The sequence below is a fragment of the Symphodus melops genome, assembly GCF_947650265.1.
Source record: "Symphodus melops genome assembly, chromosome: 7".
NCBI classification, from domain to species: Eukaryota; Metazoa; Chordata; class Actinopteri; order Labriformes; family Labridae; genus Symphodus; species Symphodus melops.
In genome coordinates, this window is record NC_136697.1 from 11,623,555 (window position 1) to 11,650,778 (window position 27,224).

General features: G+C 38.7%; 2 protein-coding genes across 4 annotated transcripts; both read left to right on the forward strand.

Moving 5' to 3' along the window:
• LOC306827080 (SH3-containing GRB2-like protein 3-interacting protein 1) lies at window positions 1-24,299 on the forward strand. Its single transcript, XM_079348728.1, has 23 exons — window positions 1-416; window positions 7,116-7,179; window positions 7,626-7,671; window positions 9,574-9,630; window positions 9,941-10,001; window positions 11,063-11,238; window positions 12,634-12,645; window positions 13,184-13,195; window positions 13,617-13,641; window positions 14,202-14,265; window positions 14,791-14,861; window positions 14,965-15,039; window positions 15,136-15,204; window positions 15,309-16,070; window positions 17,568-17,689; window positions 18,482-18,632; window positions 19,153-19,264; window positions 19,705-19,860; window positions 19,962-20,094; window positions 20,191-20,393; window positions 20,527-20,591; window positions 21,061-21,225; window positions 21,341-24,299. The coding sequence occupies exons 1-23, from the start codon at window positions 407-409 to the stop codon at window positions 21,361-21,363; spliced, it is 2,634 nt and encodes an 877-aa protein (XP_079204854.1). The 5' UTR covers window positions 1-406; the 3' UTR covers window positions 21,364-24,299.
• Window positions 24,300-25,459: 1,160 nt separating this feature from the next.
• Window positions 25,460-26,995, forward strand: dynlt5 (dynein light chain Tctex-type family member 5). Of its 3 annotated transcripts, none has more exons than XM_079347714.1 (5): window positions 25,460-25,550; window positions 25,802-25,971; window positions 26,141-26,232; window positions 26,435-26,559; window positions 26,660-26,995. In XM_079347714.1, exons 2-5 carry the CDS (start codon window positions 25,865-25,867, stop codon window positions 26,861-26,863), a joined length of 528 nt encoding a protein of 175 aa, XP_079203840.1. In that variant the 5' UTR covers window positions 25,460-25,550; window positions 25,802-25,864; the 3' UTR covers window positions 26,864-26,995. The 3 variants fall into 3 exon arrangements, with proteins under 3 accessions (XP_079203840.1, XP_079203842.1, XP_079203841.1); XM_079347716.1 differs by having other exon boundaries at window positions 25,464-25,550; window positions 25,844-25,971; XM_079347715.1 differs by lacking the exon at window positions 25,460-25,550 and adding an exon at window positions 25,592-25,616.
• Window positions 26,996-27,224: the final 229 nt, after the last annotated feature.

The following is a 27,224-nucleotide window of genomic DNA, read 5'->3' on the forward strand; positions in this document are numbered from 1 at the left end:
TCTCTCTCTCTCTCTCTCTCTCTGCTTTCTTCCTCTCCTTCGCCTTTCCTCAGCATCCCCCCTCTCAGAGATGGCGTGTGTTGGAGCTGCCTGTGCGTCCATGGCCTAAGAGATCGCCCCCCTCTCTATCCCTGGATTTGCTGCATTTTCATCGGGTGTCTCCTTTAACTGTACCCTCCACCCTTGCTGCTTCTATTGCCTCAGATTTTTCCCCACCTTACCCCACCTCCCTGCCTGCGCGGGTGTCTAGGAGTCGGGCCCTCGGGGGGGTGGAGGGATCGTGCGTCGCTAAGGGAGCTGTGCGGAATTAGCCATGCCCTGCCCAGGCATCCTTTGACCGACTGGATTTCTCTTTTTCTGTCCACCTGCGCACCAGTAGGACAACGTAGGATGAAAATCTGCAATCATGATGCAAGGTAAATAATCTGTGCACTCATTCTCCTCCTTTATTTCCCACATTTTTCTCCTCCTGCGTCCTCCTCCTGCCCTCTTATGTTTTAGCTAATGTGATGTGTCGTGCAGTGAGGACCTCTGAGCTGCACAGAGCAGCTATATGCATGACAATTTGGCCTGTTTGTGTATTTTGTTTGTGACAGATGAAGGTGTGTAAAGATTTGGATTTGTAGAAGAGGATCTGATATGCACATTTATACAGATCAGCTGATGCCCTGCTTTCCGTGTTACCACGTGTATCAGATTGTGCAGAATCAGATTTATGTCTATTAAATCAATGTATGTAATCTTATGAAAGATCTGAACTAGGAATATGTGCTTGTTCTGTTAACCATCAATGTATGCTAATATTAGGACCTGTATACTAAAACCAGAGTGGTCCTGATACCTTTACTGGTATAAGAGATCTCAACACTGGTAAAGGTATCAGGTGTCAGTGCCACTCAATCATACCTACATTGCTGCAGCTAGAAGAGAATAATGATCGGACAAGTAATGTTTTAACAAGAGTTTTACTGATTCCAATTGGAGGCCATCAATACTGGTATCTGGTATCAAGAAGCAGTGTCTCTCTAACCAGTCCATGTCATGTGAAGGCATATTAAAGGTTAAGTAAAGCTAGGGCTAGAGTTGTACCAATACAGTTATAACAATACCAATGTCACAGGCCAATAACTGTAGCCTGCTGAGCTGTGCTGTAGCTGACAATGAATAACATGAGGACAATGGATGCCAAAACTACAACTGTCCCTATACAGATAACAGTACCCGAGGCCTATAAAGATACGGGTATCAATTTGGAAATCAGTGTCTCTATACTCGTCTTTGCATTTGCATATTTATCAAGGGCCTTTTTGAAGAGACTTCTGAACCAGGAAGTTAAAGTCTCTCATACCTCTGAGCTGTTGACTGCCCTGCAGTGCATCACATTAGGAAGCAGGGTGCTTAAGCTGGTGTTGTCCTGTTACACTAAACAATAGTTTCAGTGGCTAATAACGATTTTGGTATCCGCATTGGGTGTCAGTGTTGCAAGACTAGATGTAGCGTGAAGATGTTTCTGAGGATAGATCTAAACCAAGAAGCTGCACTTATTACCTGAGCTGCTTTAGCTAGCAATGAGTAGAATAAGGACATGTGGTGCTAAAACCTGTGTTTGGATACTAATATCAACACAAATATTGGCCCTGATACCACTTACAGTGCGGTATTGGGGAAAAGCAATTTTGCCAGCAAGGTTAATTACCTCCTGATCAGGAAGAAAGACATTCTCACTTAACACCTATAGCTAAAATAGCTCAAATCAGACATGATTCAGCGCCCTTGCTGCATAAAATGAAACATAGAGTGCTGTTTGAAATTAAACTACAAATCTAACGAAATCATCTTTACCAATGCCAACAAAGGAAGGTTGCTATTATTAGAAAACGGCCTGCAGTCATCTTGCCATGATATTGTGTTCAGTTTATGAGCACAGATGTTACATTTACCTCAATGATTAATAAAGTATTTAAAAATGCTTATCATTGCTTTTGTACACTACTTGTGCACTGCTTATTACTCAGGCTGTCAGGTGTAGTTAGTGACATGATGTACATGTTTATTGGAATCGAACTTCGCTGCGGTGCATTGGCTTTAATAACAACCCTGCTGCTGATGCAGCATGTATGATTACGTCTCTTTACAAAATAAATCAATATGAAATCTGGAGTACTTCATTCATTCAGAGCTATATGAGTAACTTATTCTTTGATAAAAGATTGATTGGTAAAGATATTTAGAGACTTGGCTTGATATTAAATTATTGATTAAACTGCTATTCTACCCTCAAAACACAAGTCTAACACATTTATTTGTGACCTTTTCAGCTGTCCATTCACCAGAGTATGGTGTGAGGGGTCACAATTATATTCACATTTTAATTAAACTTCTTGGTGCAGTTTTCAATTCAATTCAAAAAACTTAATTTGTCCCCAGGGGCCAATTCAAAGGCATACAGAGCAGTAGATTAACGGCAATGCAGGTATCCTAAAAATTAACCAAAGTGTCAACAGAAGAATAAAGTGTCAAGATGTACAAAGGTAAAATAACTAGGTTAGATAGACGGAGAAGGTATAAGTGGACAGCGATCAGACTGAAGATGTAAACAGGCATATATGCAGTAGTGAACAGATTTAAACCGAACAGTGCAGTAAATAGGAAATACATGTACATTTGTGGAAGACGGAAAATCAATTGCCAGAATTACTTCTTAGAAGATCGGTTGTATAAGATCAGTAAAAAGGACCAAGATTTGCATTTCTTCATCTGACCAAAACTTTTAAAAAGTTAGGAATAGGTGTGTTCAGATACCAATTTTTTTGAGTTGTTAATACAGTGTACTTTTCACATACTTGTTGGATTAAAAAAGAACACATATTATTGATGTATAATGGATGAAATTCTCTTAACTATTAAATGTGTATGGACACTATGTGGTGACTATCACTGTTGAATGACTTGTAGCTCTGTACACTGATAGTATCCTTACCTGCAAGCAAGCTCAACACCTGAACCAGATAAGCTAATGTTAGCGCTAGTTTAGCTCAAGATTTCTCCTGACCTCACATCAGCTAAAGAGTTCTAATATTAAACTACTTTACTTTGTGTTAATTATATATTTTTATTTCTTAAAAAGGTTGTTTTTAGGGCTTTTTATACTTTCTTAACTTTTTTGCTTGGACAGTGGATAACGTCAAAAATTGGAGAGAGAGAGTGTAGAATGATTTGAGGGAAAGTTGCTACAAGTCGGATATAAACCTGCCCACTTAGAGGATGGTAGCCTCCATTAGACTGATTCATTAAGAGGTCAAAGCAACAACACCTTCAGAGTAACGTGGTTTTATTGTTTCTTTCTTCTATAAATCATCCCGCCTCTCATTCACTGCCAATTGCTGTTAAGCAGGCAACAATCCTGTGGCAGAGTTTGGCATCTAAAGAAAGACAAATTGTATTTTTCACACTGATGCTTGACTGAAAAATAACATGAATAAGTGAAGATGTGTCCGAGTACAAACACGCTGGGCTACTCTTCGAGAAATGTAGCAAAAGGAATTGTTTTTAAACATCTTTTCACTGGTTCACATACAGTACAGAATACACCTTTATCCCAGATATGGGATGTTGAGAGGGGGACCTTCATCAGTGTGCATATAGGACAAACAAACCTTAAAGACAAACTTTCAGAGACATGAAGCTTCATTCTTGACCTTAGAAATAAAAGTCTGACAGAAACATTCTGAAGTCAAGGTTTCTTTTTTTTAGCTAACAGTCACATCTGCAAGTCATCAGGTTTCAGACTTCTTCTGTTGATTTCAGATGTCCACAAGATCCAGCTGAATGACATCTAGTAACAGGTGTTGGATGCTGAAAAATGAATGTCAGATGTATTGCAAAATCAAACACTTGTCATGCAAGGTTTTTGGGAAACCAACATGTGGTTTGGAACACGTTTAAAGGAGCTACTTTCCACCTAAAGGTATTTTCAATTAAAAGGCAGCGCAATAGCCGCTCATGTGAACATTTGGCCAATCAGGCCACAGATGCAGTTGTCATTTACCCTAAGAATAATCTGTGTTGAATTGAGTTGGATTGTGTTGTGAGCTTGATGTCTAAATAGATAGAAATATGTATTTTCAATGTTGTTATTCATTAATGTGAGACACTGTATCACATACACAAAAGTTTAAACTAAGGAGAAGATTGACTTGAGAATTGCAAGCTAATAGAGCTAATTGCACACGTGTGCATTTTCTGTGCATCAAGTTTTGCCAGATTGGAGGATGGTCAGAAAACATTGAATGTTTGTAGTCAGCAGCGTGAAGATGAATTAGATGTAATGATGACAACTGGTGTGCTGATGGTCTTGTGGTTATGTTTTGTTAAACATCCAGAGGTTAAAGTCCTCATCCCACCCTCTCTTTTTCCAGCGTTTCCTATCTCTGGTCTGGGTAACAGAATAAACAATTAGATGTGACTACTATTGGACTAAATGTAAATGTAACTCTCATAATCTATTGGTTTACAGAAGGATCCACACTTTTCTTTATTGACATCTAAAATCTTTAATTACAATGATCTCTCTGTTGGAGGGCTCTCCTGAGGCAAACCTTGTGAATGGATTACAAAAGTAAGCCTTTTTATTTTATTTTTTTTGGATGGACAATGTGACCAACAAATGCTTTTTCTGCCTGAGCGAGTGTCATATTTTTATCTGCAGGTTTGTTAACATCAGGGTCCATTTTCTGTTTTCAACCTTATCACATAAAAAGACACGTGGGTTTGGACTGGACAGAGTGCTCGCTGTTCAGGGAAGCTTCCTCTGATGAAGAGCTATGATGCAGGAATAATCTGTGCTATTGAACCACACAGCCAGCTAATCATACATCACAGGCCCTGACATGTCCTTCAGTACCCTGAGATCTTCCTGTCCACATGAATGTACCAGGCCAGAGAAGAGCCTTCACATTCAGAGTGTTCATTAGTGTATAATCAGGATTTCAGTAGGTTCGCTAAATCTGTGACTCAATTTTCATTTTCAAGTCACATTAATATTTCTTTCCTGTTGACAGACATCAATACACCACAATCCAGTCTCGGTGTGCATTGATGATGTTGTTCTCAGATCACTGAGAACAACATCATCAATGCAAAATGTCAGTTATAACAGTTCTTGTTCCTGTTTAACACTCAGTTTTTAATTTCACAAAAAGAAACGCCAAGCAAAGACAAACCCAAAGTGAGCTGTCTCTGAATAGTACACAATGTTCATCCACCCAACTGTCTATCACTTGTGAACCTCTATGTATGCGAGTGCTCTCTTGTCATCTGAAAAACTGTTATGCAAACCTGTCAGCTGTCTATTTTGGGGACAAAAACATGTTTCACAGCACAGCCAACACTCACAAATAAAGAAATATGGGATTAATGCATGCTGGAGGATTTCTTTTGTAGCTTGGCTTGTGAGAGTTTGCTATTTGGTAACTAGTCAGTCACAGAGAGGTCCTGTGTCTGTGTTCAAGGAGGATAATCAAGAACTTTATTTTTTCTACTTTGAGCTAAGTTAGCATGATTTCTCTAGCTTTGGGATATTGATTTGTCCCAGTAAAGGTGAGTTACAGACTTAGGCACCTCAACTATCCTGGTTGTCAAGGGATGAATATAATATACTTTGTTGAGCTTAATGATATAACAACTACAAATTGCTGGTCACCGTTTTTGGTACATTTAGTGAACATTAAAATTTTTGTTGGATGTTAGCTATCTATTTTGTTTAACATAGTATATATGTAGTTTATTTTATGGATGCTCACGCTAAACTATTCATGTTAACCTGGGAAAAAGTCACGTTAGCATGCTAATACTCTTGATATTTTATTAGCATTTTATGTGTTTGTACAATTGTACACGGTTGGCTAATAGAGAGAAAAAGTAAATCCCTTTTTGGCTGGTCTCTGCCTACACGACTTTCTGTATTCTGATGTTTTTTTTCAAATCAGTCGTCAAAGATAAAATAAATCACATGACACACATCTGTCCAAATAAAAGCTAGCTTCCAACACAGCAGCCTGTATGAGAAATGTGTTTCTTTGTTGATTGAATTAAGTTTAAAGCGGTTCTGTCTTGCAGTGAGTGCTGAAATACCTTAAGCTAAGTTGAAAAAGCACAGCAGTGCTCTTTAATACTTTTGTTGTATTTAATCACATTACCATTGTGGGCATTGTGTTAGCATGATTCAAATTTAGCATTTAATTACCAAGTACATAGCTTTTTAAACAACTGAAACACATTTAACCAAATCTGTCTTAAATTCATGGAAAATAAAATCTTTATACCGAACAATCTTATAATGGAAAAAAAACAAAGCTTTTACACAATGATGTTTGTTTTTTCTAAAATACAGTTTTTAGATTCCACACGTAAATTATGTTTTATTTGTTTTTTAATGATTTAGTATACTTTATTGATCCCTGGGGGGAAATTGTGGTTCGAACTCTCTTATTTTAGAGACATGCTTCTTACAAGCAGGACCTGTGGACATGCATTATTGTAGAGATGTCAGAGTGCGGCAGCTGGACTTGAACCGGCGACCCTCCAGTTCCAGACCCAAGTCCCAACGACTTAGCTACTACCGCCTCCTAAATTAATTGTGTCTTTAGTCATCCTGATTAGATTTGCTGTTTGCAAACCATCACTGCTGCAGGGGTCTTGGCTTTCAGTTTGGCCGACAGGCGGCTGTCGAAGATCTCTGTCCTCTGTCCCTCAGATCTCACTAATGAAGTAGATTCATTGATCAACCTGTGCTTGTGTTTTTTTTCTACAGTTTCTACAGTCTGGGAGGGGGGACACTTAAGGGGATTGAGTCTGTCCTTTTTCATTTTACATTCAGACTCTCTCCAGATGGCAGAATGTTTATGTCCTGAATAATGTAATTAATTTACATCTATTTATTGGGGTTTCCTGTGTTCGATCCTCCAGTAACTCCAGTAACTGTGTATCAGTCTGTTATTATTTGTGTAAATGGCTCGAAAGTGTTTTCAAATGACACTTGACTTTATACTTGGTTCGTAGACTTAATTGTTCTTCATCTCTCTCTCTCTCTCTCTCTCTCTCTCTCTTTGCACCAGGACTGAAAAATCGAACAAGGAAAGCCCTGGGCTTAAGAAAGAAAGAAAAGGATACAGACACAACGTAAGACTTACACTCATATATTATTGAGATACATCAGGCTCTCCAGTTGGACAATGTGAAGAAATTTTTGGATGGAGAAACCTAATTACTCTTTACCCATCAAATTGTGTAGAGCTGGGCAGTCCATCAAGTTTCAATTTCAATTACAATTTTAGCTTCCCACAATTATGAGACAAGAACAAGACAAACAAGATAAAACAGGATACGATTAAACAATTGCTGTGCCGCATGCTGGCGCTCGTTTTGTCGTGTGTGAAAGTTGTTTCAAAGCGTTTGTTGATTTATTATAAAAAAGAAAGAAAGAAAGTCTCAGTTCCAAAATCCATTTTTTTGTGCAGACTTGAGTATCTTTTACTTTTAGATAATACTTTGCTGGTTTTTATAGAGCTTTGTTAGACTAATCCTACTGCTGTGATGATTTTTCTTTGTTATTTTCCCTCAAACAGGAGTTCACCTGACAAAGAAGGAGGTGGAAGCAGTAAGAAAGGAAGTGTAAGTACTTGTTAGATATTTTGTGAATTTATGAAGTTTATAAAGATGCAATGCTGTTTAATAAAAGAAACAATGTAAATACTGAATTAAAAAAGGTGTAAATTGATAATTTGGACTCACTTAAAACTTTCTCTATTCTTAAACTGGGTCTTGTTTTTGTAATCTTGACTGTTGTTTTGCTTTTCATACTCACTGCAATATCTGAGAAGATCTACAAGATCTCCACTTATCAATAAAAATGTTGGGGGGGGGGTATTTTCAGCATAAAAATAAGAAAATAATTTTTTTAATTGTTGCTTGTCAACTTTTGTCCCGATATAACGTCTATGTGGAAAGGTGAGCCTTTAATACTTAGGGCCTGATTTACTAAGATCTCAATTAAAGAGTACTAAATTGCGTGCTCATTGCAAAAGTTTGCACGCTTGGCTTGTGGCCGTTTTGCGGGTGATTTACTAAGAACATTTGCGTGAATGATGTCAGGTGCAAACCTTGTGGAGGCGGTAGTATTTCTGTCAGGCTTTTGTGCGTTCTACTGGTTTACGTCACAGGGAGTTTGGACGGAAAGCTGGACGACTGCAGGCGCAAAATTGATATTAGTTAGAGGCAAATGAACGTCCAGTATTTTCAAGTTATAGCAGATAAATCTGAATATAACAAAAGGAAAACGTGGCTTATAAGAAAACCTTTTTAAATTAAACACGGTCCTCTCTGGCACTGGTGCGCAGTATGTGTGTGCCACTTGTGCCATCGTTGCACACCAGAAGCTGGTCAGCGCTGTGTCTGATCGGACATAAATCTCATGGCAACAGGTACTGAAGTTGGGGGTACAAGCATGGTGAGTCCCCCATTCACGCGTCCCACAGCGCAGCAGCAGGGGAGGGGGCTGTAGAGTGAAGAGACGCGTAACCCGAGAAAAGGAAATGCCCAGTTTGAAATGTAATGTTGGCGAGAAGAGGGAAATAGGACGACATAATGTCAATGATGAAACTCTATAGAATGCAGACGCTGTTTAATCATGGCGTTTCTTTTAAACTATTATTGAAGCAAGATACAAAATAAATGCATACCATTTATTTTTCTGTCATTTAAACATGTTAACACGTCTTTTATTGTGCCTATGTCTCCTCCTAACTGCAGCCTGCAGTGCATAACACCGGGGCTCCTGGATTAGCACGTTCTTTTCAAAGGTGTTAAATTCAGACACCGTCACAACCACCGCAATTTTTGTCTGGTTTGGTAAATCACATTGCGTGTACTAACTTAACTTCTTTACACTTTCTCCTCCCAGTATTTTGCGCACTTGGGCAGAAACGCCTCGTTTTGCATATTCATTAAGGCAAACGAACTAAATGAACAGTGCGTGTTGTTCTGCTCATATGAAAGATGCAATCCTCACTGCACGCTGTTAGTAGATCAGATAGCACATTTTTTGCTGGTGGTATCAAGTTTGCACACGTTTTAATACACACAAACTTTTAGTAAATCTGGCCCTAAGGGTGCAGTCTGGCACGTACGTTTGTCTCGTAGCAAAGGCTAACATTACCGAAAGTGATCATAAGATGAACAGTTCAATCAGGGGAGGCTGAATTAATAGTCGACAATGGTTTATTTATAAGTTCGTAAAGAAAAATGTGCAATGTTTTTGGCGATTAGACTGCATCATGATGTCTTCATTTATTTGAGGGGTAGAAAGCTTGCTGCATATTACTTGGTGTGTGCAGCATTATTATTAAAAGTAAAAGACGCAAAACTATTAAATCGATGACCCAATTGTGATAAAACAAACTCTACTTCTGGTTCAATTTTTATTCATACTCTTTGAAAACTCAAAGTGACATTTAAATACTTGTTGTGATGTTCTTCTGTTAACATCCCGTCTTTTCTAAAAAATAATAATAATAGAAAAAGGCGAATGGAGCACCAAACGGTTTCTACGGGGAGATTGACTGGGACAGATATGTGAGTATGCAGAGCCCTACTCCTTATTTAACTCGTTACAAATTCTTTCAATAAGCAACATTGCAGCTTCACTATTACAATATTGTGGCTGAGGTACCAGGTGTCATGTATCACTAGGTTTAAAATATTTGAGCAAACACTGTTAAAAGACGGATGACTGCATGTTCGATGAGTCAACACGAAGCTGACAGTCTCAGACAAGCCATCTGTGAGATCTGATCCACATTTAAAGAGTAAAAAAATTAAGCAACATAAAAGGAGTGTATGATGAAGTCAAAATGACTGTCACCTCCTTCTTTCTCTCCTGCAGGCGTCTCCTGACGTGGATGAGGAGGGCTTCAGCCTCCGGCCTGGCGACGAGCCTGATGATATCCTTTTTATTAAGGAGAGGAAGCAGCAGTAGAAGCAGTCTGGGGACTCTTCTCCAGAAAACTATTGACCTGTTTGCCTAAGTGACTTATTGGACTGGTGTTTCTCAGCATTGAATGGGCTAAATCAATAGTCCCTCTCTCTCTCTGTTTATCATGTGTGTGCCTGTGCAGTGCTTAAAAAAAGAGAGAAGCAGGAAGGACACTTGAAAGAGCTACATTACATTTAGACTGGCTTTGCTGTCACTGAGCCACAGTCCTCATGAACAACTGACCCCCAGGTTGCTCCGGTTTTTAGTATTAACTCCTTCGGTGTCAGCAGCTGTATATTTGAAATGGATATATAGAAAGCAGGTATGAAAGCAGAATGAAATTTGTATGTAAAAGACTTATAATATCCCAGAGCTGGACAGATATCTTTGAAAGTGTATTTTAGTTTCATTGTACATGACTAAACAAAACTGCAAATACTTTGAGGTGACCTTTTTTTCCAGAAAATGTTCCTGATGATCAATCTTTTTTAAAAAAAAAGTGGGAAATCAACTTGTGATTGTATCAATCTCTGCAAATCACTATGCATGCAATATGTAGAGCAGTGCTTTCCTTTTGCTGTGTTCTGATTAATGACATTTGAATTTGAACATTTAGCTAAATTCAACAATGTTTTAGCTCTATTTTGCTTGGTGGCTTTTGAATGTACCCCTTGTAACTGTAATCGACAAGGGGTAACTGTAATCGATACAATTCGATTACAGTCTATAATTTAACCTCATCATGGATTTGTTTACATTGACAGTATTGATTTTCATTTGTGAAATAACAAGTGACTGAAGTAATCAAAAAGATATTGTGTAGTGAAAACAAAGCCTTTGTTTGCTTCTGAATTAATCGCAGTAGACAGAGATTTAAAACACTCAGCAAAGTAAAAGTACCTCAACACTTGTAGACTTAGTTGTTACTTTAAACCACCGTCTGCTGTGTTCTGCAGTGTGTGATGAAGACAAATTGTTTTGTGACCGCTAAATATTGTTGAAAATACTTCGTCCTTGACCTATGTTCACCAGCGTCCAAAGGAAAGCAGTTTTTCTCCTCCAGTGACTCTGAGGACGACGAGGACGACAGCAAGAAGAAGTTCAAAATCAAGATCAAACCTCTGGTGTCGGACAGCGCCAAGTGTGTCCCTCCATCCATGGACGAGCTGAAAGCCTCAGTGGGAGGCCTGGCGCTGTCGCCGTCTCTGGTGAGTGCTGCTGATCAGAGCTCTTTTTCTCTTTTACCTGACTGAAGGGCGCAAATCTCGAACAAGGTCGCATGTACACACACACACACACACACACACACACACACACACACACACACACACACAAACACACACAAATAAGCCTCGTTGAATGACCACTATGTACAGAAGTGTTTAGTTACATTAGTTTTTTAAAAAGTTGCTAAGAATAGTCTAATTCAAGATTTGTAAAATACAGACATCAAACCTGTGTTCTTAATTTTGTTCATAAAGCCTCTTCAAAAGTTGCAAGATGGTGATAGTCATGTTGTTTTTTCCCTTTAATTGATAGGACTGTTAGGCGCAGTAAGAAAATGTAAGGAAAGAGTGTGGAGCGTGACATACATCGAATAGTGAACACAGAGAGTCATCATATTCTCAATGTATTTATCGCTATCTGAAGGCACAATACAAACACAGAAACAGGTTTGAACTACCTCATTAGTGTGGGTGTTGGCAGCATGGCATGTTGTGGTGTATCACAACCACCAGGCTAATGATCCTGTCGTGACGGGAAAACAAGTTCAGTTGTCCCGATATAATGAGACAAATGTATCTATAATGGGAAAACTAGCGTTGTTATTCCAAGATAGCAAAAAAAGCAAATAAGTTAAGATCTGAAGATAACAACCGGACATTTGTGATTATCATGGGAAAAGTGAGACAATAAAATATGTGGATGCATGTCCACTTTGCACTTCTGTAAGCTTCAGCAAATATGCTGCCATGATAAGTATGGTCAGTAGTGAATATAAAATGTTAATCACACAAAAAGGATCCTTTCATTCCTCCTCAAGCGAATGTGGACGAGGTGTTGTTATGAGGAGAAACCTCCCCTGCAGCTGTATGTCCATGCTGGTCCCCTATACCTATACCTATACCTATACCTATACCTATACCTATACCTATACCTATGTCTGATCTCCGAAACTGTTTCAAAACACAACACTGGCACCAATCATATGGACATCAATCCAATATCTAAAAGATAAAGTGGTGTACCAGCACCTGCAGTACCTAATAGATGTATTTGTTTTTTGGGAGTAATTGAGTACAATAGATGATCAAACTGCGTAATTTAGAATAATACAGAAGCCTTTTAAAATGGGCTCCAGGCTTGAAGTAAACAGTATATCCAGTTATTTTGCTCATGCATTGTAGCACTCAAATATGCCTTTGTGTGCTCTTAAGTATTTGTGGAACGTTAAATTCAAAATCTTCTTGAACGATGTAAGTGAGTTTTTTGCAAGAAACGTCCTCCTAAAAACCATTTGTGTATTATGGTCTTTATAAATCTTTCTCCGTCTGACACTTTGTCTGTTTTTTCTTTTTTCTCACTTATCTATAATCTTGCAGAGGAGAAGTCCGGTAAGCCTGTCATTCATTTCCACATTTGTTACACCACAAACTGCATGACATGAACTCACCTGGACATGCTTGATAAACATGTTACTTCTTTGGATTCACCTTATTTCCTGCATGCTTTTTAAAATTTATTTATTTATCTCACCCTGAGTGTTTCGGTCTGTTTTTTGGCCCAGAATATCCTCACTTCCTTTTATCATTTTTCCTTGCTATCTTTACTTGTACCTGTCTGGCAAAGTGTCTGTGTAACATAATGCACAGTAAACATAACACACAAACAGCTCTAAATCAAATGATTTGGTCTCTGTGGAGCTGTGTGACCTTCAGTCTGCTGCTCTGTTGGTGCTGTTGGTGTTGGTTGTAGGTGAGGCCACTTGTCCTCAATATCTCTAAGGTGTTATGGCTCATGCTGCATTATTACAGCTTTGCGGTGCAAGTAAAGTTTTGCGGTGTGTGCAGTTTTTAGTTTGTGTCAATTTGACTGATTTGTCACTCACTCTCTGACCCAGGTCTGTTCTCTCTTCCTTTTTGCTGGTCTCAGAGACGCAGCCCGGTGAGTCTCTTACACCCTCTGCTGGCTGTTAGAAGGCAAAAGCCTGAACACAGTTTTTAATTTCTCTGCTGTCTGAAATGTTGCTGCGATGCAGAAAGTGATGCACTCAACATTAATAAGCTTTATGTATTAAAAGTTTAAAACAAGTGAGAAACTGTGCAAATGTTGTGACCAGCATTAACACATTTTAAAGCTAAATATAAACTGTGGCTATCTTCATTTTTTAAGAAGTTAATAAGTTATTTCATTTCAATATGACGTTGTTATCTGATTTCTGTACCTATTTAGAAAAAGAAGACGTTAACAAAACCTTCATTGATTGAAAAAGTCAAATTAAATTAAACCTGTGGTCGTTGTAGTGCTTATGTTTACATCATATCCTTATCCTCAATGTGTGTTTTGTTTGGATTGTCTTTTACAGGGGCTGATAAAAAGAAATTTGTCCTGTAAGTAAATAGCTTTTATATATCCTCATGCTTGTATGCGCGTGCTCTAGCAAAGCTTTAACCTTAATGTTAACATAGCACAAAATGCTAACATGTTGTTCTGAGCAGAACAGGGTACCTGTTTACAATCTTAATTTTGCTCAAGCAGTTAACATCATAGATATGTATATATATCTATGGTTAGCATGCTAACATTAGCTAGTTACCCTAAGCAGGGTGTAGCTGGGCTCATGGGGATGTTATTAGTGTGTATGAATTGTCATAAAACAAAAGATTATGGTCGGACTGGCGTAGTAATGGCTTTGACATTTACTTAGAAAACAAAGATCTTATTCTATGCTGGGATGAGCGAACGTCTTTTTTGGCAATAAAGCCAAAACTGCTTTTTAGCTATTTTAGTCTGAACTAACTAACACACAAACATCTGCTAAAGAAGCTAATAATAAAACTTTTTGTCACATGAATGTATTCATGTGACAATATACACACATATATATAATGTATGCATGTTCATACACATGCAACCGAGCAACAGTTGAGTTTAGATGTTTCTCCTGCAGGTGAAGAGATTGCCAGACCCAGACGCTCCACACCAACACCGAGTCCTGCACCTGAGACGCCAAGGTGGGTCTTTTTTTTGCAACACTTACAACTGACAACGGCCAGTCCTGCTAAAAGTCCTCAAGTTCAGTCAATCTGCAATACAGCTTAAACCATTGAGTGCGTCAATGGAAAATTAATGGTTTTGTCTTTGTTTGTGCTGTGTTGTAAATGTTTTGTTTGTAACGTTTTTTTATGCTCTCAGGTTCAAGACAAATTACACTAGGGGATGATAAAGACTTTCAATTCAATTTAAAGATATGCTACTTTTTGTCATTTAGTTGAAGAATAGTGGGTAACTGCTGGTTTGAAAATACAGAATATAAAATGTTCAGTTCAGCCTATGCAAAATGTATTAATCTAATGTAATCAATTGAATAACTATAGTCTCATCCATGATACTTTTTATTATTAGCACTGCTGCATTACTTGAAAAATGTTGCAGTGGGATTATTATTATTTTTATTTTATTTTTTTCCAAAATCTTTAAGCAGCTGAAACTTTAAGAGAAAAAAAATATTCTGAACCTAACGTGTGTCTCATTTTCAGTGACCGGCTATCACAGAACGTTCCTGCTTTTTTTGGGCTGCCTTCAGAGTCCAAATATGCCAGATATGATGGTATGTCCACTCTCAATAGTAGACCTTATTAACTTAAACTGCGCATCATGTAACAGGTGCTTTATACAGCGGTGACATTTTTTTTGTCATTATCCAATCACAGTGGTCCCTACAGAAGTTTGGGGAGAGTCACGACATTGTTCAGAATCCCTGCTGAGCAGAAGTTTCCAAACAGGAGGTGAGCTGGAGTGAATAATTCTCACTTTAGGATAAAGAAATATTTGTGTGTATTTGTTTTTTCATGTCTAACTGGCTAATGTCCTGCATGTTGTAGCACCTCCTCCTCTTCCTCCAAAAAACATTCCATCAAGAAGTCATTACGGCTGTCCTTCAGACTTTATTGGTGAGTCTGGTATGAAAACAATCATTTCATATCATTTTATGTTTTTCTTTTTATTAGAGATTTAAATCTTTTCTCAATTACATTCTACCTCAAATTCTCTGCAGCTGATTTACCCAATGGAAGAGCAGGTCGTAGCTCCGCCCCAATCTACCTGAACGTCCTGTCCCCCGCCTCCTACAGAGGCTCACCTGCCCCTGACCTGGACGACGTGTTTGGCCCCTCGGACAGTCCACGCACCAGCGAGGAATATGTTTCTCCTCGATGGGTTACTTTCCCTGAAGACAGACCTCCGCCGCCTGATGAACTCCCTCCGCCGCCGCCGCCCGACTCCCCTGCCCCTGACACACCCTCCTCCACCCCATCCACCCCCTGCCTTTCCCCAGGACCACCTCCAAACGAGCCCCCACCTTCCCCTCCACCTTTTTCTCCTGGTTCTCCTCCTCCTTTCTCACCCCCAGACTCCCCCCCCTCCATCCTACTCGGACCTCCTCCCCCGGATGAACCAGCCCCTCCCCTTCCTCCATACTTTTCCCCCTGTGTCTCACCTCCTCTGTGCCTCGATGAGGACGCCATCGATGAGGAGGTGCTGCAGTTTGCAGCGTACTGTTCGTCCCCGGCACCAATCAGCCCTGTGCCTCCTCTGCCTGCTGAGCGGCGGTCTCCTCGGACAGGGGGGACATCTCCTCTGGTACTGGGGGGTGTGGGGGGAAAGAGGACTCCAGAAGGAGTGTACCTGAGAGACGATATCCCTGACTTTGTTGGTTCGCCCAGAGAATTAACACCGAGCTTCAGGGGCACACCGCCTCCTCTTCCTCCGACCACTTACAGATCCATCATGTCTTCCCCAGGGCCGGGCTCAGGCAGCAGTGAGTATTCTGAGACCTTTACCGAGGATTGTTTGTTCATCATTTTGCTGCACTCGAAAAAAAGTGAAAGAAAACAACAGGATGGATGTCTTTATGTATCCTCACAGAAATACACTTTTGGTAGTACAAAGCAATTATAAGTTATGTATTCTTGTATTTTTTGAGTAGTGTATAAAAATTATTCATATTCATATTTTGTTACAGCAAAGAACAGAAATTTGACTATTTGTCTTTTTATTCATGTCGTGATTTTTGATCATTGGAGCGATGGGCACAGAGTCAATGTTACCCCTCTGAGGGGAAACATGTCAGTGTGAAGCTTGTTGCTTTCAATTGAGTCAGAAAAGTTGAACCATACTTTTGGTGCAGTTCCCAGAAATAAATATTGAGGCTATCTATTATTATGATAACTTGTAAGAACAAAAAAGCCTCATCATTGAGATGGCTACATTATCAGATAACAATATCATTTGAAGTGAACTGTCATCACGACTTTATTAGTTTGAGCCACACTGGTTAATAAAAGCACGTCTTATGCTACTCTGTTCTGGCCCCTTGAAGAACTTTAATAAAGAGTAGACTCTGATTGTAATGAAACTATATTTGTCTATTTGTTTAAAATACAGATGAATGACTAAATTAGATGCTGCTTAGTCTAAAAAAAATCCCCTTACAGATTCCCTTTACCTTTTTAAAGCTAATTTTTGTGTGTTTTTCGACTCCACTATAGGAATGACGGTGAAAGTCAGCATGTAATATAATGTCTGAAAATGTAAAGCACTCCAGTCCAGGAACAAACAGCCATCCTTGTTTTTGTTTGTTAACAGAAAAGTGACATGGCTCACTTTTAAAACTAGAAAGTAAAAGTATTATGTTTGTTTGAGGTAAACTGGTTTCTTACTGAACCCTAGTGGTACAGTGGGAGCTATCCGTCTTATGATTCTTTATCCTCAACTATATTTCTCTGGTGTAATTCTGTAAGACTGTATGTACGATTAATACTGATGCACACTTTACATAGCAGCCTATGCCCATCATCATCATCATCATCATCATCCTCAATCTTTATTTGTATAACACCAATTCACAACTCATGTTGTCTCAAGACACTCACATCAAAAGAGCAAACCACAAAAACCCAACAATAACCCACCATGAGCACAACACTAAGCAACATGTAGCAAAGAAAAACTTCCTTTAAGATGCTCATGACTCACAAAACGAAGCAAAACAACTCCAAAAAGATGATTTACGGCTACAATTTCAGTGCTCATGTCAAATGTATGTGTAGTATGAGGAGTAACAGCTTAAAATGATAATAGACTGTTCAGTCTAATATTAATGTTAGCAATGTTAATGACGGTGAAACAGGGAGGACTGTATATGTTAATTATAGTGCATGTGAGCGGGTATGAATTTTTGGAGCTGATGAAATCTTTGTTTCACTGTGATCCGAACACATTTTTAACCACCACACTCTCTGCTATTGTACAGCAGGCCCCTCATCTCCAGCTCGTCCTGCCACTCCTCAGTCTCGAGGCAGTCCAGTTCCTCCTCCTCCTCCACCTCGACCATCATCACGACCGAAGCTGCCGCCGGGGAAACCAATCACAGACCTGGTACATATAGATTTAACCTCAAAACTCCTTTGGCAATGTGGCTCGACTGTGGCTAATCATTACCACATCTTTTGGGATTGTCCCAAACTAGGTGTCTTCTGGAGGGGTATTCAGACATCTCTAAGTAAGGTTTTTAACACTCAAGTCCCTCTGAGCTTCGAGGTCCTGTATCTGGGTCGCGTCTCTTTTTTGGAACGCAGGAGTGAAATAAAACTATTACAGTTACTTTTGGTGGCAAGCAAAAAAACGATTACGAGAAGATGGTTGAGTCCGACTCTACCTTCTATTAAGGACTGGTTTGGAGTAACTCTTGAAATATTTAAGATGGAAAAACTATCCTATCAACTAAAAATTCAAAGGGACAAATTCTATCGGATCTGGAATAACTGGATTGTCTTTATTACCCCCGAGAGAGCAGACTTTTTCTAATATCACTGGTACCACTATCTTATGTTTATTTCCGTGAATGTCTTTCGATGTCTCTCTTTTTGATGGCGGCGGCGGGTGACCCCCCTCACCTGGTTTCTGTTCTTGGTTTCATGTTTTCTCTCTTTTTTTTTTTTTGTTCTTCCCTTTTCTATTGTACTTTAAAACAAAAACCGGATGGACATCTGTCATTACCTTTGTTGATATGTATGCTTGATGTGTGGTCATTTTCTGAAAATAAAGAAATAAAGATATAATTTAAAAAAAAAAAAAAAACTCCTTTGGTATTCTCACATTTCAGTAAAAAAAAAAAAAACACGGAACAAAAACGGTTAATTTGTTTGTGTTTTCATGTTCTGTCTCCAGTCTCGGCCCTTCAGTCCTCCGGTTTCAGGCAGCCCTCCACCTTTTGCCCCTCTGGCCCGTGCGGAGAGCTCCTCCTCCATCTCCTCTATCACCATGCATAGTGCAGCATCCACTCCAACATTAGGAAAAGAGCTTAACACGCCCACCACAGGTACACCACCTTCTTGTCTTGCTCATTTCTTCTCGCTTCATATGTCAGTGTGTGTCCATGTTGCGTGTCTCTCCTCATCGTGTCCTTCCTCACAGTCTGCCCCTCTCAATAATTCTCTCCTCCTCATATCTCTACCCACTCAGAGGCCTCACTGCCTCTGGTTTGGTTTGACCACGGCAGGTTTTATTTAGCTTTTGAAGGTGAGTAGAGCCAGATCGCCCCTGCAGTTCCACTAGTGCATGGATCCAAAGCACAACCCCTTTTATTACCTGCTTTCATTAAGCAAGAAAATTACCACCCATCTGATCCCTTGTCCTGCTTACTCACTTACCTAGAGTCTAGTTCCTAGATGGATTGTAGCGGTATAAGTTTTTCTGTTTTCTTTTTTTGTTAAAACTCCTCTATTCCCTGCGTCAAACAGAATACAAAAAAATTGGAGTGCATCAGGAATGACCTGCGGGATTAAATATTGTACAATTGTAGATTTTAAAAGTGGTGTGTGCGCTTTTGTTTTCCACAGGATGCTCCAGAGGACCCAGTCCACTCACCATGGGACCTCAGGACACTCTGCCTGTGGCTGCAGCCTTCACAGAAACCATCAATGCCTACTTCAAAGGCGCAGACCCCAGCAAGTAGGCCCGCATTTCTTACTTTTGTCTCATAAGTCTCTTGTGCACATGCACCAAGCCTCAAAAACCTTTCTTGCTGTTCAGCATGGCTATAAAATGATATATTTTTTTGTGCCAGCCCCCTAATAACAATGAAGTCAGGTGATGATCAAATAATAAAACTTTTACCCCAAGCAAGTGGGTTGTTTTCTACTAATTTGTCTCTTTCTGGAAATGTCCTTCTTTAAGTTGTTGTGATAATAACACAGTGTTTCTGTGGAGGAGCAGAGTATATCTGCAAATGGTTCACCATGAATCAATGATTTAAGATTAATGCAATAGATCTATGAAAAAGAAATGCCAGAATAAAAGGGGGAAAAAAAGTTGGCTGACTTTTATGTTCATTTATCATTTATGTATAAGCATGATCTTTGAGCTCTGCCTCCTCTCTCCGTCTGTCTCAGATGTGCTGTGAAGATCACAGGAGAGATGGTGCTGTCCTTCCCTGCGGGTATCACAAGACATTTTGCCAGCCATCCGACTCAGCCCATCCTCACCTTCAGCATCAGCAACTACAGCCGACTGGAACAGGTCCTCCCTAACCCACAGCTGCTGTGCTGGTGAGAAAAACACCAATAAAAAACCCACTCCTTATTGTATTTCTTAAGTTTTGGTGCTCCAGCAATATATTTAATTTGAATTCATACATTTGTTTTCTCAGCGATTCATCAGCAAACAGTGCAGACACAAAGGAGTTCTGGGTAAATATGCCAAACCTGATGAGCCATCTGAAAAAAGTGGCTGAACAGAAGCCTCAGGCGACGTACTACAATGTGGACATGATCAAGTATCAGGTATCAAATATATTTTCAACTGTGTATTTTGTTGTGTCGAAATACTATATATTAATCCATCAATGTATATAATGCCTTTGTTACTTGTCCTCTCAGGTGTCAGCGGAGGGAATCCAGTCCACACCTCTGAACCTGGCGTTGAGTTGGCGAGGCGATGCCAACAACACAGACCTTAGAATAGACTACAAATACAACGCTGAGGCCATGGCTGCTCCCATGCCACTACACGACATCAACTTCCTGGTTCCTGTGGATGGAGGCATGGCCACAGTACAGGCCATGATCCCCCCTGCTACCTGGTAAGGATTAATTCAGGCACAACTCTTTCTCTCTTCAGGTGTTTCTGTATTGGCCTAATGGCTTACTTTATATACTATGATTTGATAAATATCAAAAAGCTAATCTGTCATGTACAATCATTTTCCTCTGAAGGAATCCAGATCAGCAAACAATACAGTGGAAAATCCCCAGCCTCTCTCCTAGATCTGAAAATGGAGGTAAGTGCTCATTGTTGCCATGTTCTCACAGTAATCACATATTTAACCCTTTAAATCCTTTAAATCCGGCAACAGCAACAAAATCTACAATAGCCACGCTATTTTTTGCAGCTGCCAGCTAACACTTGTACCTTTACATCATCACAAAGTGCATTCATTGATGTCCTCATTACTTGTGGTATATACTTCACTGTAGCTGAGATTGCACTGATTCAAAACATATGACCCTTTTCAAGATATTCCAAGAAGTGATTTTCCAATAATTAAAAATACCAATGTAGGCACTTATGGACTCTTTTTTTTATTGCATACTTCAAAGGGTTAAACTGACAATGAGTCTCGTTCTTTCCTTGAAGATGTGGCTGAACTTTAGACTAAAATCTCTAAATCTGCCTGATAATTTGCATGATATAACTTTGAATATAAATGTATTTAGAAACAATTACCATACATTCTGTGTGTCTTCCAGGAGTCGGGGCTCTCTTGGGCCGGTTCCAGATGACTGAAGGTTCCTTTAAATCCTCGCAACTGTCAGTCCAGTTCACCAGTGAAGGCAGCACTCTTTCAGGGTGCGACATCCAGCTGGTCGGGATGGGCTACCGGCTCTCTCTGATCAAGAAGAGATTTGCCGCAGGTCAGTTAAAGCATCAGAAATGTCTGTGACACAATTGTAACTACATTGTGTCTTCTAAAATAGGTAAACATAGTCAAAGCTAAATGTTCCAACTCTGTCTCATTTTGCGTCACAGGGAAATATCTGGCAGACAATTAGTGGACCTGTTTGTGCACAGAACCAAAAGAACCAACGGCTTCTGACTGTGAAGACGACGGATCCATCCCATGTTTAGAGAATATGAAACTTTATCTGAAGCAGCCATTAGATGTAATGAGATTTATCAGAACAACAGTTCTCACAGACACACACACACACACACACACACAAACACACACACACACAGTTAATATCATTCAGTAGAGTGACTGCTGCTGAGTTTATGCAAGTAAAAGCAAAACATTACTCTGTGCACTCTGGAACAATTAATGGGCTTACGTGGAGTACAATACAAGGACACTCTGATTCTTTTTTTCTCATTGACATATTTGTGGATTCATACGGTGATCCAGCCTTATACATTGCAATTTCCTTTGTCTTACCTGTTGTCATCGTAATGCACTGTAAAAAAAAGAAAATGTGAATATATTCTATAAATCAAAACAATCTTAAACAAGGTGGAAAAGAACGGAAAATGTAAAAACGTTAACATAGGGTTGCTTTATAGTTTCATTCAAAACAGGTTATGGTTACATGGTAAAATCTGATTTACACTGCCACCTCAAATCAGATTTGTTTTTCTACCATGAGACATCATTCCTAATGAGTTAGAAATTACTTTTTTGTGTGGTCAGCCTTTGAAGCGCCACAGTCCATTGTTTCAGTATTGTGATTAAAGGAGACTGGTCTGTTCACATTACAAAATGACCTGCAGCACTAGACTATAATATCAGCAATCTTAATGTGAAGGTGTTTTATTATCATATTTGAGCCTCTGTCTGGATGGATTTGGAGCAGAGTAAAACTCTTTTTAAGTACATTGACAATATTTTGGAGATAAATGATAATCATACAAAAAAAACTACTAAATTATAACCTTCCTTACTCAGTGTCACTCACCGTTTCTCCATTTTAAAGTCACGTTTTAAATGCAAGTTTAATCTATTATCAATATTGTTGTTTTAACATAGAGTTTTATCACATGATCAGTCATCGTGGCATTCCTCTTAGCAACAACAGGCAGCTTTTTCACTGAAGAAGCTCAAACAAAACCACCCAATGATCTTAACAAGCCTGGCACCTAAATGATATCTAAGCTAGCAATTAGCTCATAAACAAAGTCGGTCTGTTAGCAGCTTGGAAGTCAGATTTTTTTTTAGGGAGTTGATGAAGACTCAAAAGTCAAATCAAAGAATATAGACATAGTAAATACTGGACAGAAACGTGACTCCAAATGAACGCTAATGTTGCTCTGTATCATCTGGAAGTGCTAATCTGTAATCTGTTAGTGTCCGTGTTGTAGCCTAATCAGTGTGTAAGGTGGCCAAAACATATTAGTAATGGTGGCTAAGAATATCAATAAGACTTTTAAGTTATGTATTACATAATTATGTACTAAAGTCGTCCATGTTTAGGGTTAAGAATCTATGTTTAGCTTAAAGTGAGCCTAAAAGCAGGTAATCCTGCAGGCCTTTGTTCACTATTTTAGACAGGCGCTGCAAGCTAATCAAGTACAAACAACCCTTTTAAACAGAGTCTTAAAATAGTACAATACAAAATGGCACATGACAAATTTTCTTATTTTTATTCTGTCTGTGTTTTTTATGGGTGGCGGTGGTGTGGCTGCTTACGTCGTAAGCTACCTACTTGGCAGTTATGCTCATTTTGTTATTATGTCTGTGTTAGCAAACATGCTAATGCATTTAGTGAGAATTTGCTCAGATTAACTTTTTTTTAATTTACATTATTTTATCAACAAAATAAGATCTTTGTACTTGCTCAAATGTTCCCATTATGCTATCGGGGTTGAAGCACATGCAATGCTAAACTTTAACCACTAACTTTGATGGCATTTTGCTGCTAATGGTTCATATAAACAGAGGATTGAAACTGAATATAACCTGCTGGAGAACAAAATCATTACATTCGAAGTGTGGGCACGTGCAATGCTGAGATTCATCAGTTCCTCCATGTCACAGGGCTAAAGTGATGTTTGTAGTGATGTGTGAATGGTCATATACTGATAAGGTGATACCTTTGTAACTAACAGAAGCTGCTACTTTCAGTTCAACCGTTGATGTAAAGTGTTATTGTTACAGATGTTTTAAGTTTAAAGGGCCTTAAGATGTGAGTAGATATAGAGCCAGATGTGAGTGCCATACGGTGGTAAAAGGAGCTTTAAGTTTAAGGTGAAATGTCGATGGGACCTGAGTTGGAAGATTGAAGGAGTTGCCTTTAAAAACTCTGCTAATTTCTTTGATCCTGATCTTTGATAGAGGTCTTATAGAGTATTAATGGGGATATTAAAGAGTTATAAAAGAAACATCTATCAAGAAGTAAGCACTATTCATATCCCTGTTTATTTTCTTCCTTTTCCACCATGTTGAAAAAATGTTTTATCATTTTCTAATAGCAATATTTAAAAACTAAAATGTAAAAAGTGTATATAAAAAAAGCTATGTTTCAAATATTTCTCTGGGCATATGGATGTGTCTGTGATTGTCTCTTGTTTTATTGATGTCAGCACTCATAATGCATTTGGTTCTATGTAATAACACCACTTTCCACCTATGGTTTTACATGTGGGTTTCCTGTTAAAAAAAGAAAAGAAATCAAGTGTTAATGTTGATGAATAACTCTAAAAGGTGCCGCATGAAATCTGCATTTGTCCATCACAGATCTTATCAATGCAATTTTAATTTATTCATCCCAATATGATCATGATACATGTTATTGTATAAGTGTGCTATGAGTGGAGACTTTCTGCTTTCACTTGAAACTCCACTCTCTGTGTTGCTGTTGTCGCACCTCTTAGAAACCCATTGTCGATAAATTTGGCATGTATCCATTGAAATACCCATAACATGCATCTGATGAAGTTGTTTGACAGTCTCCTGTGTTTGACTTGCACTCAAAACACACCTTAAATTTCCTTTTTTTTAAATTAATAGGTTCACATTCACATGTTGAACATCACATTTCATAGAATGTTTTAAAGTGTTGACTCACAATTTTTGCCTGGGTTTATAATATGTCATTTGTTTGGGGTTTTTTTTTTTTTTTTTTAAATAAAACAGTTTTTTTTGTTATAAAGTACAGAATTGTTTCTTTTTATAATGCTTATCTTTTTTTGTTGCCTTATATTTAAGCAAACACCCAGCCCTCCAATCTTGGAGGGTTTCTTTAAGTATTTTTCTGTAGGTTTATTTTTTCTACGTTTTGTCTTTATTCCTTTCACTGTGTTAGCGACAGAATATGCAAACATTTCATGTAAATTTCCCATCCAAAGATTTTGAAAGTAAATATATGAAAAGAATCATAATGTTATTCCTGTTTTACTTGGTAATAAAGAAGAGGAAAGATGAGACATGGAGCTCCCTCTCCTTTTTCAGTGATCCTATTAAATCGTATTATTCTGTCAAGTTTGAAAAACATAACATGCTGTGTGTTTCCACAGATTATGTGTTTAGGTGTATTCCACAATTCAACAAAGCTTTACCAGAATCATAAAGGCCATCTGAAAGAAGGGCGTTTGTGGAAAACATATAAGCGGGCAAGTTCAGGTGTACACAGGCTCAAGCGACTGCCATAAATCTCATCATCAGTTCTTAAGTAGGTTATTGACTGATTAGGAAATAACAGTTGAAAAACAGTTTAACCAAACATGATGAGGAGTTTTAGAAGGGGTCAGAAAAACAGGAAATGTGTTGCATAAATCAGTAAATCCATACTGAAGAAGTTCATGACTGATAAAAAAAAGAATGTGACTGTTTAAAATGGTCTCAATGATCCTTAGCCTCTTAACTTAATCATATCAAAAGCATGCCATAGCCCATAATTTGGGATTTAGCCTCAGCAAATTGTGTGTCCAACCAAGTAATTGACATGAAGCTTTCGACCACATTTCACAGTTTTCATCAGCGGGTAATGTACTAACAGATCCTGAAAGGGAATGTAATAGCGTGTACATTTAAGACAGTGCTTATATATGTTTTTACCATGATTTTAACAAAGGTCCCAGACCGTTTGCATAAAATACTAGGCTGTATTTGTTAATATTATTATTGACGCCAAACAGGAAGTGCAGGCAGTAGGCCCTTGTGCGCAGATCTTCTGGTAACCATGACAACACCAAGCTTTGCGAGAAAAGCAACTTCGCTCCACTCGTTCAAGAGGTCCCTATAAAGGTAAAAAAAAAAGATTCATTTATCTCGAAAAAGTGTCTGTATAATCTTTTCACTCATACAAACAAGGTGTACATATACATTGTTATCCGAAGTTGATGTAAATATCATTAAAGTAATAATAGTTGGTTTACAAACGAGTAAGATGCATAACATCCGGGTACTTTGCACTAGCTTGTTTATGTTTACTTAGCAGGAAAGCTGGCACCTTTTAGAAAACTTGAGTAGCTTTAACATTGCTGCATACTTTCCAGGTTTACTGATTTGATTAAAGAATTTCCTCCTCTGCCGACAAGCCACGAACCGGGAAAGGTGCGATGTCTGATATGATAAAAGACAAATCCCAAAAACGAGAGAAGAAGACAGGCAAGGTGTCCTCAGAGGGAAGCCATGGAGTCAGAGGCAAAGATAACAGGACTAAGGAGTGAGTATGAAGATCATATAAGCCTATATTTACTTTTAATTTACTGTAATAGTAAGTAAACCTTATGAAGTCTGCAAAATGCATGGGCTATAATTGATATGCAGTCTGAATTAACAACACTGTATGTTTCTCTTCAGCTCCTATTAACTTTTGTTTTCTTTATCTACAGTTCTGTCAGCACTGTGTCGTGCTTAACTGAATTAGGACACCATGATGACAATGCTCGGATGGCTGTTACGATGGAGAATACCTACCAAATGGGTGAGATAACAGTCACCTGTTTGTTTGCTGAACAGGCAAACATCTGGAAAATAGTAGTACTTTCTTCATTTTGACATGATAAGTCAATGCTTTCAGACATCTACTGCCATTCACCAATGCACTGATTTAAATAATAGATATGTTCAAGAGAAAAGATTAGATCAAATTTTGTCCCCTCACATATCAGTTTTTTGTACCACAGGACCTTACAAACGCTTCCCTGTACCTGCTGTCACAGACATATTGAAGGATGTGCTCACTAGTTATCTCCAAGAGGAAAAATATGAAGCAGAGTGGTCTCAAAAAATGACAAAAACAATAAGTGAGGTAAATTTAACTGAAAAACAACACCAGGTAGGTCAGTCATTTTTAATGCCGAAAAAGTTTCTGATCGATCCATTTCAATCTTTGGATTGCCTCCTCTCAGGTTATAAGAGCCCGTGTGAAGGACTTGATGATACCCCGATATAAGACTGTGGTCCTGGTTCACATTGGCCAGCTCACAGGACAGAGCATGCAGGTCAGCAGCCGCTGTCTGTGGGATGCATCTAATGACACGTTTGCCTCTTACTCCTTTAAGAACAGCTCCCTGTTTGGTTTGGCAACTGTCTATGCTGTATATTTTAAATGAACCGTGTACATCCTGACTGATTAAAATAAAGGAGTCATTTTAATCACAAAAACAAAAAGGAGATCTTTGCTTGAAGAAATCTTTATCTTTGTTGTGTATTTTGCTATGTGAATAAATTGGTAAAACAGGAAACTTTGAGCACAATTCATGGTGTTTTGTTTTTGCTAAACATTAAATATTAAACACATTTTCAAGAAAATTATTTTAAAGTAATGGTTAACAAGTAACGACGACCCCTCTGGGATGTTTCCCTCTAACAGAGTATGTAGAGGTCACTCTTTCGACAGCCGAGTTGACAACACACAGATTTGAGTGCCTGGTTTTCTTCTCGTCGATGACGAACCACCGTTGGCCCAATCAG